The sequence below is a fragment of the Citrus clementina genome, unplaced genomic scaffold (assembly GCF_000493195.1).
Source record: "Citrus clementina cultivar Clemenules unplaced genomic scaffold, Citrus_clementina_v1.0 scaffold_9, whole genome shotgun sequence".
NCBI classification, from domain to species: Eukaryota; Viridiplantae; Streptophyta; class Magnoliopsida; order Sapindales; family Rutaceae; genus Citrus; species Citrus x clementina.
Window position 1 is genome coordinate 3,897,881 of NW_006261964.1, and position 15,832 is coordinate 3,913,712.

Below are 15,832 nucleotides of genomic sequence, written 5' to 3' on the forward strand. Positions count from 1 at the left end.
ATCAACAGTCGGAATCCAAATGGATGTCCTTTACAACTTCATAAACCACCACTAATGCCAAGTGCAGCTCTTACTGGCATAGTGAGAAATGACCCGTTGTTGGTCCCAATTAGAGATGATTAAAGGTTTGTTTAAAGTTATCTTGATATCCTATTACCGAACAAAAAAAAAACAATAATAATAATTTAAAGTCTCCCCAAGTGTCCCATTTTGAGGTATCTTGTTTTCATTTTCTCTTCCAATAATTTAAAATAAATAAAAAACCCAACTTGAAATAATAGCATTTTATATAACTTGCTAGTTCGCTAATACTTGTGTTTCGACATACGTGCTAGTTTTGGATTTTCTTTTTTCTCTTTTTATTTTTTTATTAATTAAAATTACTTAACTACTCTCAATTCAGTTTTTCTACCATTATTATGAAATTATTACTAAATGTACTCTTGAGATTTTCTATTACGTGATTTATTTTAATTCTTCTAATATACCTCTAATTCAAGCTAGTAACAATTTTTGTCAACAATCAATTCTACGGGCAAACCCAATGGTTATTTTCCCCCCTTCATCATTAGTCCGTCGTCGATTATTGAATTATCCCACTATGATAACAAGAGGTTTTAGGTTCAGAGAGTTGGTGTCCTCCATTGGACTTTTTGTTGAAGCTATGAAATTGTAGCAGCATCAAGCACAAGTTGCAAAGGGCCACTTGTAATAACAATACCATGCTGTCCATTTTTCTAGGCATGTATCATGAGTGGACTTCCATTTTGTTTCAAATCAAGGTTATCTAATCAGCATAAAATCAATGACCTCATTAGAAATAATGGTATTTAATCGATATGTGCTTATGAATTTTAGAACAAGAAGATGTTTTATTTTGCTTCTCCTAATGTGGGTCTTCATGGAATCATCATTTGAAGCAATAAGGAGAGAATGGTCAAAGAATAAAAAAAATAAAGCTAATAAGATTGAATAATACAAAGAAAACTTGTAAAGTGAAGGCTTGTATCAAAGAGACTAAAGGGCAATGGGGCCATCATTGGTAATCGGATATCTAAAGAGCATAAACAAAGTGGCCCTACAATTAGATATTACTAACATTTTTTATTCTTTAAAAACATTGATGCACATTGCTACTACATGCACTATTTTAAGGAGGAAAAAACAGAGAGCGTTTGTTATTTTGTTTTGAATTTTCTTTATTTTTTTTCTTCATTAATAGTAACCTCGGTTTTGCTTTGTGTCGTGGTTGTTTTGAGCTCGATTTTTTTATAGTTTAGTCTAACATATTCTGTTGGTTCAATATTATTTGCTTCGTGTCGTGTTAAGTTTTGGACTTTCTCAATTAGTTGTTAATATAACCATTATTAAGGGTATTGTTGGCTTTTTCTTGTTTATTGAAACGCCATGTGCTAATTCATTGGCCGTTTGTATCTAAAATTTAAATAATGGGTCTAATAAGTCCAATATAGACTTGTTTAAGCTCTTTTATCGTGCCACCATGTACAATCTAATAATAGAAAATATAAATGAATTAGTAGCATTAGATACCTTTTTATTTTTTATTACCAAAAATAAAATTAAAACTAATTTTTTTAAGAAAATAATTACTGCAAATATGGAGAAGTAGCTTTTGCAAATGGATACAAAAAGAAAGACATCAATCCTCAAATAATTATCCATTTTCTAAGGAACTCTAGCAGTCCATCAAATGGGTATCTAAGGGAACATCATGCATGTGGATTCAACGAACACATAATTTATTTTTTTGATTCTCAAAGGTCTTTTCGCACAAGAAAAAAATTTGAAGGGTACCCAAATCCCAGCCTCTGTCATTAACTTTTCTTTTGTTGACTATGAACAATTAGAAGATACCATTAGGAATATGGATCTTCCAATTGTATGGACCAACAACGACGGTTTCATTGAAAGCCAATCATATAGGAAGGAATGTTATTACAAAATTTTATGTGACTCTTTTTTCTTTTTCTTTTTTTTTTTTCCATATAATTACTTCACATACTTCAACATTTTTTTTTTTCCACAGTAAAATTTTGCAACTTGATCGTCATCATCTAGCAAAGGTAGGATTTGGATTTTATGTATATCACAATTGTGGGTTCACAACTTATGATTTAAGTGGACCAAAGCATGTTGTTCTAGATAACAAAATAAGGTGGGTTCAATATTGAGTCTTGAGTCCGCGTGCCAACCAAAGCAAACAAAATCACGCTTTGTTCCTCAATATCACCATGGACCAAATTTAATTTTCGTAAGTAAAAGGGGAAGAAAATTTCAAGTGATGTCAACACCGTTGCATCATCAATTCATGTAATTATATGATAGTAGTGGTGTCGACGCTACCTAAGATTTTAATTCGAACTCTAAAAAAAATGAGCAGATTTTGTGCACTATAAATAAAAAAAACTAACCCACCTAATTTTTTTGAATGATGCTCGTGCTCTCAACAGTTAAAAAAAAAAGATTTGAGTAATGATTCTAACCGAACAATATGTGACCATTATTGAATTCAGTACGCGAAAGCTATATTCACATGAGTATGACGATTCACAACCATAAAAGAATACATTATTATGTAATCACTAATACAATCTTAGACTGGTAAATTAAAAAAGGTTGGAAAAAGAAAAAGAAAAAAAAAAAAAAAAACAAACACCCACAAACAAACAAGTCGAAGAAGATTTGCTTTCATTTGCTTTGCTTTTCCTTTTTGTTTCTTTGGTGAATCTTAAGGCCTAAATCGTTTTAAGATTTACGAGGCAGTCAAAGGATGCCACCAAGCAAAGCCAGCATAGCTGCCGATTTTCTTCGAGATTCTTTCTCTCTTTGCATTCTGCTTTTCCCGGGGGGGGCTTGATTTCAAGATTGAAATTTGAGACTCGAGAGAGAGACCCATCGGCCATCACCCATTCTTTTTCTTTTTTATTTATCCGTTTTAAGACATATGCTGAGCCTATGCCTTTTTTCACTTGTCCCTGTCTTTAGCTCATCTACCGTTCGTACAATTTTGTCTCCCGGCTTTACTATTTATTTTACCCTGTATCGGTATCCTGCGCAAAATATGGTGCCACATACTTCTATTACTAGCCCTGTCTCTCTCATTTGTACTGCCTATTGATTTTTTTTTTCCTTTTTTCAGAAAATTTCAAGAAATGTATTGTAATTGTACTTTTAATTTTTACCCCTTTACGTTGGGTTGAAAGAAATGGTAGAAGATTGAGAGGAACAGGAAAAAGAGAGAGAGAAAAAAATGTTCAATCTCATTTTTATTGTTTAGTTGGATAAAAAATTTATCTTTCTCCCCTTATTTCTTTTCCCCCCTCCTCTTTTTCTTTCTTCTCTTTTTGTTTCTTCAAATCAAACACACGGTAAGTATATGCGTACTCTTATTTTCAACAACTATTGTTTCCCTACTAAAAAAATTTTTAGATAGGATCAAGAAAGTTTTAGACAAGACATCATTGTTATGTATATTTAATAAAATTTATCTCATATAATTCGATTGGGGCGATCGCTTAGTTTGAATCAAATCAGAAAGTGACTCAGAATTTTTTAAACCAACCCATTTTAATTTAGTTCAATCCAGACTTCAAAAAATAAACCAAAATCAAATAAAAAGGGAAAAAAAAATCTAATCAGCCATGATAAAGATAATGATCATAATAGTAATAATAATAATAAAGCTTATGACAGTCACAATTTTATTGAACTGGCCTCCTTCTAATTCATGCCTAATGTCTGTGTGAGGCTCGGCGTGCAAACCATTAAAAATGTCACAATTAATGTTCCCACTTTTGAGGATTACACTATTAAAAAAGGGTGCAATTATTAATAAAAACAGGTTGCACCAATTAACCTGATGATGTAATTATCATTATGTTATTGATTTTTCACTCACTTTTACTTATTTTAATATTATAATCTTGTTTTGAGCACTATACTTGTCAATGCATTGTGAGGCTTCCTTTTTTTTTTTTTTTTTTTCCCTGATGATTTCATGCTGGAGAAATTGATGACAATTTCCCATTGCTGTGTATAGTAAGTTATATTTCCTTCCTCAAAAAGAGGGTCAATAACCATATAGCTCATTATAAGTGGTCAGAAATTAAGGGAATGTTTGTAGTTTGGACCACACGGCTTAAAACGTGGAAGGACAAATTTATTTTAATCAATGCTACTTTGATTGCAATGTTGGCAAAAGAAAGCTATCGAAATCTCATTGTTATCACTTCAATCTTTGCTGTATTTACTATTTAACTTTTTTTTTTTCTTATGACTCAAACGTAAAAGCGTTATACCAATTTACATTCACCTTATTCAGTTCTTCTAATTAAATTTTATGATAGAGAAAAAAAATGTTCATCTAAACATTTAAAAGTAGATTCAGTTAATTCTATAATAAAATATTTTGATTGTGTTATAACATAACCATTTAAACAGAGGCATATGTTACATTGGCCTACAACAGCCTCCAAAATTGTTGGATATATATAGTTAAATTTAAAATAATTATAAAAAAATGCATCCAACGATTCTAGGAGGTATTCTCCAACGTAACTGAACCCTTAAATGGATTAAGGATAGTCAAATGGAGGAGTTTTAAGGATTAATCAAATTGAAATAAACAAGATTATGATTGATTAAGGGTGTGAAAAACACGGTTGTGGATGTGATCATATGATGACTAGAAGTGCACATCACGATGTTCAAAATGGGTCAGAAGAGACACTCACCACTTGTTTTGACATACGTGTGGCTGTCACTAATTTTCTTTCATTCATATTCTCAGCATTATATGATTTTATCACTATACTATCGCCTTCCGTATTGCGGTTGCCCCATCAAATCACGGAGAGCTTTTTATGTTAATATTTTCGAAGTGTTTCCCTACTACCATGAAGAAGCTGAGGCTCTCAAGCAAAGCATTTATTGCTGCGGTGCGTTGATATGTAAAGCTCAATTTGCTGTCACTGCGTCGCGATCTCGCAATAATTTTACACCCAACATGTGAAGTGAAGCTGCGAATTCATGATTCATCCATATCAATATCAAGGCCCAACTATCTGGGTAGTTATTGAGCTTTAAATGGCTTGAGTGTGTCAGTTTCATTTTCGGAAATTTAAAGCTACCAGTACCATCCCACGGAAAACAATTATTTCTTTCTCCCATTGGGTACTGAATTCGTCCTGTCAGAATTAATAGTTTCTCTAAAAAGGGGAGCTTAAAAGTATGAAGTTGGCCATGGTAGCATAAAAGACACTTTGGTTTAAAACCAACCAACATTCAACAGCAACAACAATAGAACAAAACGAGATATATTGTACAAGGAAGAAAACTAAAACAATGAATAGGTAAATTAAATAAACATAAACATAAAAAATAAAAATAAAAATCCAAAGAGAGACTTTGGTTTCAACTGTAGACTATAGTACTATATTTGGCACTTAACGATATTTAGAAAAAACATTCATGTTAAATGGGTATTGATTTGATGATATTACCATGCGACGCTTCCAAGAATTAACGCATAATTTCAACAATATTCTTGCAGAGGGATTGGGCTCGAACCTATGCGCTGAAGGCTAAATTTGAGACAAAATAATTGGAGGCCCGTGTGTTGCCCCAAGTTTTATTGGGCCGATCCATGTCCCAAAGCTAACACAAACGACAACTACTAGACAACAGCACTCTTTAATGAGAGATCGTAAATGCGTGCTGGTTGCTGCATGCACCTCTAATTTTTCTTAGCACACTCGTGAGTAAAACCCTAAATAAACCCCTAAATAAATAAAAATAAAATTAATCATCACATTACATTATTATTATTATTATTATTATTATAGTAGTAGTAGTAGTAGCAGCAGCAGCAGCAGCAGCGTCATCAACAATCCGAATTGCGACGTGTATCAAGTCGATGCCGTTCAGCGTATGCTTGAATTTTTCGTTTTTGAGTTGAAGCAATGAGTTCCACTTTCGCATCAGAGAGAGGAAGTCGGGTTCTTTCATCTGCCGAATGGCGTCCTTCGACTTCGTCGTCCCACAATTTCAATCTTTTTCTTTTTTTTCTTTAATCATAATAGCTCTTAATTTTCTTTAATTAATTAAATTCTCGTTTTCCAAAAACCAAAAACGAAAACAACAACAACAACAACAACAACAAGCCGAGAGAGAAAGAGAGAGAGACAAAGAATGGCCCTTTTACTTCTTCGAAATCGGAAGGCTTCAGCTTTGGGGATTCCTCGCATTCTTCGAGGTTAAAAATTATTCTTTTTTACTCATTATTTTGGTTACTAAGAAAGTTGTGACAATTCAATTTTATTTTGGACTCATGTATTAGGATATTTAGGATTTGCGTATTTATTTTATCGAATTTGCAATGGACATGCCACATTTAAGAGATATTGAAGACTGTTAGAATCAGCTAAGCGAGCTTGAGGTTTTATGTGTTTTGTAACAGGTCCTTGTATTTTATGATCTTTTTAATCTTTTGAGTTGTGTTTTTTTTTTTTTTTTCAAATGTGAATGTCTGGCAGATAATGTGGAGCCATTTAGCCTAAATTCTGAAAAGATCATTGGAGCTTTTGCTAGTGTTGATGTCATTATAAGGAGTTACTGCAGTGGCAGTGGCATGAAGAAGTTTGATTTTACCGACCTCACGTAAGAAATATGCCCCTTACTTTAATTTTTTAAGGCTGGATATGTGATTTTATTTTACTTCGTATATCGTATCCGAAGCAATTAGTAAGATATGTTTGGTTAAAGTGATATCACATCTCATTTTCATAAAGGATTAAAATTTTTGCAATAGTTAATTTTGCTTTATAAATATCTATCAAGAAATATTCATAGCCCTTTGGGCATAATCCTGATTATTATTATTATTGTTGTTGTTATTATCATTGTTATTTTTTCATGTAATGCTAGCCGTCCTCATACGTGGTATCCACTTGCTCGCAAAAAAGTGCGCAAGGTGATTCTGCACGTGGGACCTACAAATAGTGGTAAAACACATCAAGCTCTGAGTCGACTTGAGTCAAGTTCTTCTGGTATGTTCTTAATGCTTAATTTACCACATTTTAAATATCATTTGTTTTTAGATTTATAGGTTAACATTGAGAGATGGGTAAAATAGCTATTAAAAAAATGATCCAATAGTTGCATTAATTTTCTGCCATTTTGCAGGCATATATTGTGGACCTTTGAGATTGTTGGCATGGGAAGTGGCAAAACGGTTGAACAAGGCAAACGTTTCTTGTGATTTGATTACAGGTCAAGAAAGAGAGGAAGTTGATGGTGCAAAACACAGGGCTGTAACAGTTGAGATGGCTGATGTTGTTTCTGATTATGACTGTGCTGTTATCGATGAAATTCAGGCATGATTATAGCTTATATAAAAGTTTTTACATCATTTTCTTTTTCTTTCTCATTAGGCATATCTGCTCTTGTTAAAGTTGGCATTATTCTGTTAGGCTGATAAAGTTGTTTTTGAAAGTTGTTAAATATGTTGGAGATCAGGTATCTTGTAGTATAATCTGATTCTTCCAACATAAAATATTTTTTCTTTCCTTTTGAGTTGATAATAACAAGTTTGTAGTCAGGCAGCATAGAACCTGTATAAGACGAGTTTAGAAACCAAGCTTGACTCGAAGCAGAGTTCTGAAGCAATAGGTTTACATTGCTGATAGAAAATTTGGACCAAATTTTAGTCTTATACGTATTTATTGTAAATATTTGGATTTGATTGCCGTTATGGTTACCAAATTCAATTTTGTTTTAGAGAAGTACAATTTTTCAGTTAATCCTCATGTCATTAGTTTATCAGGCTTATTGTGCACTTCTCTTTATCATTATATTTCATATCTTTCATGTCTTCTCTCTCTCCTCCTGTCCAGATGTTGGGGTGTAAAACAAGGGGCTTTTCTTTTACACGTGCTCTATTGGGAATCTGTGCTAATGAACTTCACCTTTGTGGAGATCCAGCTGCTGTTCCTCTTATTCAGCAAATACTTCAAGTAACTGGTGATGATGTCAAGGTAATGAACTTGTTCTAGATTTTCTTTGGTCAAGGGTTTTTTTTTTCTCCTCTTGTTTAGTTATGAAGGCAATATTCATGCCATCTCTTGTTCCATCAAAGGCTCCTTTCCTGAACTATTTGCTTCATTTGATTTCTAGGTTCAATCCTATGAACGACTTTCGCCTCTTGTACCATTGAATGTACCTCTTGGATCCTTTTCTAACATACAAACAGGCGACTGCATTGTAACTTTTTCACGCCATGAGATATATAGACTGAAGGTCAGAAATAAGTATTCTGTTGCTTTCTTTTCTGTTCTCTTGCTTGCATCTTCATCATTCTACATCTTGTTTTCTCAACCACAATGCCTGATTATTCTCTTTCTTATCTCACATTCTTTTACTTGATAATAAGCTAAAGTTAAAACTGAGCTGAATTTGCTTTCACACAAACGGTTATTTTTCTTTTTGCATTAGCTACACAATTTCTAGCAACTATGGAACTTTCCTAGATGCACAAAAGCTATCTCGTTCAGGGAAAGGGAATTTTTCTTTTTTCAACTTTTATACTTAAATGTCCTAAAGTTCATGTTAATGATAAGGATGGGAAAGCTTTTCTTCTTGGGTTGGTCATTGGGAATGAGTGTCTGGTTATCTCTTTTTCTATGTTCTGCTTATAAACTACAAATGTAATGCAAAACCCTTCTATTTTGTAGACTAACTTTTCAAAATGTTTACCCATGTACTATTTGTTAGAAAGCTATCGAAAGTAGGGGGAAGCATCTTTGTTCTATTGTTTATGGTTCACTGCCGCCAGAGACCCGTACTAGACAGGTAAAAATTCTACACTGCTTTTGGAAAGTGTTACTTATCTTGTTCAGCTTATATTTTGTTTTTGAAGATGAATTTTGCCCATAATGTTGTTGACTTTCAATCCACTCAATTTTCCTTTCCCTTCCCTTCCCCCCACCCTCTAAACCAAAATTTTGTAATTACTTTCGCTTTGGCTTGGTGAAGACTGGTACTTTTTTGTGTTATTGTTTTCTTTATTTTGCTTCTATTAACACTTCTTCCTATTTCTAAATGATATCCACTGATCAAGACGATTTCTGTGAAACTCTTTCATTTCATAGAAGTGAATTGTTATTCTTACAAAGAAAGCAAATAGCATTTCCTATTGATTTATCCCCTGGATGGACTGGACCTTTTCTCATCTCTCTCCCTCTCAATAAAATACATGGAGCTCTGGTTGCCTCCAAACTATACTATGCACCTTCAAATTCTGGAGTTCTTACAGTTGTGTCTGTGATTGATTTATATAAATGATTGGCTGAGTTAATATGTTCCTTAGCATTGCAGGCAACAAGATTCAATGACGCAAGCAGTGAGTTTGATGTTCTTGTGGCCAGTGATGCCATTGGCATGGGTCTTAACTTGAACATTTCTAGGATCATATTTTCAACAATGAAAAAATTTGACGGTGTCGAGTTGCGAGATCTTACTGTACCGGAGGTCAAACAAATTGCAGGTTTGTTGTTATTTCTGTTGGTGAGCTTATTAAGTACCACAATTGTTAGAGCTTTTTTATATTTCTGTAAAATTCCAATTAGATTCTTTACTTGATCTAAAATGGGAAGCAAAGCGAATGACATATTTTGGTGTGAAGTTAACATTATTTTCCATTTACCTCTTTGGTGATCTGCAGCTCGTTGGCATCAGCTTCTCATTCACAACTTAACCAACAAAAGAACTTGTTCAATCTTCCTTATTATTTTATTTGTCTATTTTTTCCTGTTTGTGGTTGGGGTGGGAGGGATTGCATAGACTGAAGTCATTGACATTTTTTTCCTAGCAATGCCTTTCATTATTCTCGTGATAATAAACGAAGAAAAGAGCATCCTGTTAATAGGATCATCTTTTTCTGTTTGCATTTGGGTGTATAATTATGTCTGCATTTTATATTTACCACTAGGGTGAGAAATTTGGTGATGGCTTGTTTTCATTTTTTCCTTAGATAAAGTTCGATCTTTTATTGATGCTTTGGATGGTTAATTGGTGTGGTTGTAGGAAGGGCAGGTCGGTATGGCTCAAAATTTCCTGTTGGTGAAGTGACATGTTTAGACTCAGAGGATCTACCCTTGCTTCATAAATCACTGCTAGAGCCATCACCAATGCTAGAGGTAAATATGTTATTACTGAAGTAGCCACTGTCAAAGTTTCCATTTGAAAATATATTGTGTTTAAGCATCTTGGTGGAGCTTGTCAAGTCAATGACTGGCTTGTTAATTCTGATAGGTTGTTTTGCATCATGCTTTCCTTATGCTTGTGTGCTAAAACCACAGTAACTTTTGCAATGCAGTCTGCTGGACTATTTCCTAATTTTGACCTGATTTACATGTATTCACGACTCCATCCAGACAGCAGCCTCTATGGAATATTGGTAGGTTATTTCATGACTTTCACAATTAGCTTTATTTTGTCTATCAATCTGTATCTGTTAATCTCTATGCTTGTTATCTTGTAATGAGGAAACCATCTTTTTACTAAAGTGAGGAGTAACCTAAAGATGAGAAGATACACTCCAATCTAGTGTTTTTTTTTGTCGTTTTGCTTTTGGAGTTCGTGTGAGTAGTCATCTTTAAATGAGGAAACCCTCATTTTATGAACTGAGGACCAATCCAAAAGACAAGAAAATCACATACTCCGATGCAGAGTTTTTTCTCCTTTAGTACGTTGGAGTTTGTCTTCTCTCATTAGAAGATGACTATATGTGCTTATGTGTTCTTCATGTACTTTTTCTTCTCTATAGATTATCAAAATTGCAGTGTATGCATGCATGCATCTGAGAGAGAAGAGATAGAGAAAGAAAAGTTGAACCTAGGCACTTAGGGACAGAGGGAGACATGAACCATTCAGTGTTGGAGAGAGCTATCTGCTACATTATTTTCGTTTCCAGGATGTTAGTGACATATTTAGAAGCCAGAAAGAGAAATAAAGCCAATTTTTTTTAATTGCCTCAAGTGATCAAAAGTAATCACAACGGTTTTCATTAACTATATTTGTGATGCTCAAAAAATATTGACAGAGAAATTTAATATACATGGTTCTCAATTAGAATCTATTGGAACATCATAGCAACCAATTATCACCCCTTTGTGCAATTGATCAAGCCTGAAAGGTCCTTTTTACTCATTGAGTGATGTCAAAGAGTAATTTGATGCTGTCAGTTACCTTTATTTTCTGCTGCAGTTTTCATTTCTGATTGAAACTTAGTTTGTCTTGATTGAGTAAAACAATTTATCTTGGTCACTGTTGGAAGTCATGGTATATAGTTGTTTAATTTCTAAGTCAATCATTTTAATATCACAGAAGTATTTGTTTTGTCAAATTGTGAAATTTGTTGATGCACAACCTTATACTAAAATGTCTTCAAATATTTATGTTCATTGGCTTCCTTTTATCCCTTGACATAAAATTGTTTGACATGCTTTTTATGTGTGTTGGCAGGAGCATTTCCTTGAGAATGCTAAATTATCCGAGAACTATTTCTTTGCCAATTGTGAAGAAGTATTGGTATTTTTTTTTCCCTTCCTAAAATTTTGTGCTTTTTCTATCTTGCTCGTTGACAGCTATTCAACTCATGCTTTTAGGCTATTATTGGTCTTATGTCTTCTTTAATACAAGAACTGATTATAGTTTGTTTTCATCAGAAAGTTGCTACTGTTATTGATCAGTTGCCCCTTCGGTTGCATGAAAAGTACCTTTTCTGTATCAGGTAACGTTAGTTATGACCCTAAATGACTTGAAGCTTGTTCACATAACAATTTGTGCTTGAGTTATGCTGTCCCAAGGAAAGTACTGGAAAGGAAATTACGGTCCATGGCTTTGTGTTTTCCATGTGTTTGTTCAATGGAAAATTTCCTGTTGATCGAAACCTTTTCTTCATGGAGAAACAGATTGAGCATATTATTTTAGGGCATTGTATGACCAGAAAACTTACTGGATGCTCTTGCCAAATATCTCTAAAAATGTCAGTTTCAAATTAATTAATACTTTTGATGTGCAGTCCAGTTGATATGAATGACGACATTTCATCTCAGGGACTCACACAGGTATATGTAGCTTTCAAACACAATAGTATCTTTTCATTTTGGATGAGGCAACTAATATGATCTAGCTGTTTTGATGGATCAGTTTGCAACAAATTATTCAAAGAAAGGGATTGTCCAGCTTCGAGAAATATTTACACCAGGTACACTTCAGGTGCCAAAAACACAGGCTGCACTTAGGGAGCTTGAATCTATTCACAAGGTTGGGCTTTTTGACTTTTTGTTTTAAAGCGTTATCTATACTCTTTAGTTTGAGGTAGGACAAGTATTATCTTTGAAGGATAGAGGTGGCAAATTTTTTAGCTCATTAGAGAAACTGAAAAACCAAGCAAAATTTCTGAAGTTGGATTTTTCTGGTACAGAATTACTGGTGAAAAGGATTATTGGTAAAAGTTAAAAATAAGTTATTTGCAAATTTGTTAATGCTAGTAAAATTTGGAAGATAGTATTTATTGATCGGAATAAAAATTATATAACTGTTGTGGTTTGAGTCTAGGGAAAGATACAAGACTGAATAAGGAAGGAGCAGGGGATGAGTTACCTAGAATTCTGTATTTTTGCTTACTGCCATGATAGGAAGATGTAGTTAAATGGTTTTTCTGAAGAGAACACTTAGTTTGTCTGATAATATGTTGAGTTCGTTTTCTGTTATTGTATTTTATTGTTGGTGTGACTACCAAAGGTCTTGGATCTCTACGTGTGGCTGAGTTTCCGGTTGGAAGAATCGTTCCCGGATCGTGAGCTGGCAGCTTCACAGAAGGCTATCTGCAGCATGTGAGTTCATTTTAGGGTCTCTGTGCTCATAACCGGCCTTTTTTCATATAGCTTCATGTCTCATTGTGTTCTAATTCCGAGCTGTAGGTTGATTGAGGAATTTCTCGAGAGGCTCGGGTGGCAGAAGCCGAGGGTAAAGAAAGTAACGCCACGACCTAAATTAAACTCTGCTGTTGTCTCGAGATGTTAAACAATATCTATGAGATAATATTTTTTGCTAAATGTCAGATGATATTATCAATATAATTTTATTTTTAGTCAAATAAAATCAAAATTTATTTAAAAAATTTATTGGGCCAACTTTCAAATCCTTTTTCAGTCATGTGTCGAAAGAAATTCATTTATAATTTCTTAACTTTGAGCTGAATCGAAGATGACCTAATTGATTCTTTATTTAGTTCGTACTTACCCAAATGAAGCAAATCGAACCGATGAACTGTAATATAGTTCGGCGCAGTTCCATTAAAGAAAAGCGAACCGATGCCTACCTCTTTTTCAATCAAAGGGTGAACTGAACCGATCCAAATTTTAACCCAATTAATGTGATTGATTCGATTCATCCGGGTCTGTTCTCCACCACGTTGGCTTCTCTTAATTGTGTTTGTTAAAAAACATCAATCCTCCTGTTTGTTACAGTAACTTAGACTTACAGATGTTATAAAGTTATTTCTGAAATAGCATCCCAATTGTTGGACGCTTACATTGCTCAAGCTGAAATTGCTCCTGAAATGTGATAGAAACTGTTGCTCAAATCATCGTATCCAACAACTACAAAGAACTCAAGGAAACGAATAGCAATCAGAATCAAATTGAACTGTAATACCTCAACAGGAATTCTAAAAGTAACCGTTAAAATGTCCTTTGCTCAGTTGCATGTGTCAACAACTCGTCAATTCGTTCCTTTGCATTCCCCAAGCTTTTCTTCTCAAGTTCCTCCGCCAACATCTTGTGTGTGCTTTCCTGCGGAACTATTCCCTTTGACAACATTTCTTCAAAAAATGAGAAAGCCAGCCGGTTCAACTTTCCCGCTCTCAATTAGCCCACACGCCAACCTCGCATAAGATTAAGTACTAGCATCCCATACTCACATCATTCTTAAACATGTGAGTTAACAAGAAGTTAAAACACCTTCATCCTCTTCTTATGACAGCACATCTTCAACAACCGTGCATGAGTCTCACAATCAGGCTTGCATGAATCCTCCTCTATCTTTTGACGCAATTTTAATGCATTCCCCTCCTCCGAACGCACACAAGCAGAAGAAATCATCGTATTATAAATCAAAAACTATTCCCTGCTTTTTCATATCTTCAAATATCTCATTAGCACCCTTTAACCCTTACAGCTTTACTCAAAATGAAGATCAATGAACTATAAAACGAAGTATCGGTTAAGCAGTCATCACTTTTCATCTTCTCATAAACCTTCAATGCTTCATATATCTGCTTTGCTTTCTCCAACGCATGCAGAACAATGGTACAAGTAATAACACTTGGCTTGCACCCTTTTTCTTGCATCTCTTTCAAAGTATAATCAACTTTACGAAAATCCTTTTCGCGACAATAATGCTCAATGAAGCAAGTATAAGAAACTCCATCGGGGCTAAATCCGTGTTGAAACATCTCTTTCATAGCTTTCTGAGCATAGTCTGACCTCCTAGTTTTGCACCATCCATGTATCAAAACATCAAAAATTTGAGAACTCAAAGATATGCAATCTTTGAACTTAAGGAACACTTTATAAGCATGCGCAACACTGTTCCTTTTTACCAATGTATCCATTAATACGCTCATTGCCCTTGTATCCTTTTGGACTCCATATTTTTTGGTTCCTCTAAAATCCTCAATTGCATCATCACCGCCTCTTACCAGCCTCCTCATAACCGTACTCATTGCAGCCAATGAAACATACCCATTACTTAACTCATCAATTTCTTTAACTAATTCCCACATAAGACCAAACTTCTTTGATTTTCCTAATGCCTCAACCATTGCGTTATACGTTTCTGGCGTGTGCATATAACCTGTTTGTGTTTTTGCCCAAGTGAAGCAAAAGCTGGAGTCCAGTCATTGCTAAATCAGCTCAATATTTGCTCAACCAAACTGTTTGATACACTCACACCATACCACTTTAACGCTTCAACAACTTTATCAGGTGAGGGGTAACGCTTCCTGAGAATTTCGCTAACTTTATCTACATCAGTTTCATGGTCTTCACTCAGTGCATGGCTGGAAATTCTACTTTGTTCGTTCAGTTTAAGACTCTCAACCCAACTGGCAAGTGAAGGGATGACAAAATCCTCATCTGGGCTTTGGGTGTCAAAGAATTTGAGCCAACTAGGTAGCTCGGTTAACTCGTTGGTGATGCAATGACGATTGCATAATAAGCAACCCAAAGGATTGATTTTGTGATGCTTTTGTAAATGGGATTGTGACAATAGCTTCCAAATATCGTGTTTTGGTGGCATTTTCAGTGAGCGGCCGCCGGCCGGTTTGAAGTTTTGGACCGTCGCGTTTTGGATTGCTCATTTAAAACGAACAAAACAAACGGAGAACTGAACCAACCGGAATTTGTACCCAATTAATCACATTACTGGGGGCTTAAATGTGTTCCTTGTAATAAAGGAGATTTTGTATTTAGACATCAACAATTTTCCTTTTTCCTTAATTTTAGAATCATAGCAATATCATCCCCGAAAAACTTGTGATTGGTATATATTGAAAAAAAAAAAAAAAGGATACATATTAATGATGACAAAACCTCATCTAGTATCTTATGTGCATTTATTAATTGAATAATAAAAATTATATGTTAATAATCACTAATAAAATTAATTAATTTTATACATGTGACAATAACTTATTAATGTTACAGGAATAAATATTTCCACTAAGTAAGCATAATATTATTATAAA

The 15,832-nt window shown here is 34.2% G+C and overlaps 1 protein-coding gene and 1 pseudogene across 1 annotated transcript; one reads left to right on the plus strand and one right to left on the minus strand.

The window, feature by feature from the left end:
* Positions 1-6,133: 6,133 nt before the first annotated feature.
* LOC18032443 (DExH-box ATP-dependent RNA helicase DExH16, mitochondrial) lies at positions 6,134-13,139 on the plus strand. The gene is given in 17 exon segments (XM_006419929.2): positions 6,134-6,274; positions 6,555-6,678; positions 6,946-7,067; positions 7,204-7,394; positions 7,914-8,054; positions 8,194-8,316; positions 8,791-8,868; positions 9,394-9,562; positions 10,102-10,214; positions 10,394-10,474; positions 11,542-11,607; positions 11,745-11,809; positions 12,101-12,146; positions 12,229-12,345; positions 12,826-12,917; positions 13,005-13,086; positions 13,088-13,139. Coding segments are annotated over 17 exon segments (1,707 nt in total). The 5' UTR covers positions 6,134-6,210; the 3' UTR covers positions 13,121-13,139.
* A 543-nt stretch (positions 13,140-13,682) lies between these two features.
* Positions 13,683-15,509, minus strand: LOC18032560 (annotated as a pseudogene).
* Between the last annotated feature and the right edge of the window lie 323 nt (positions 15,510-15,832).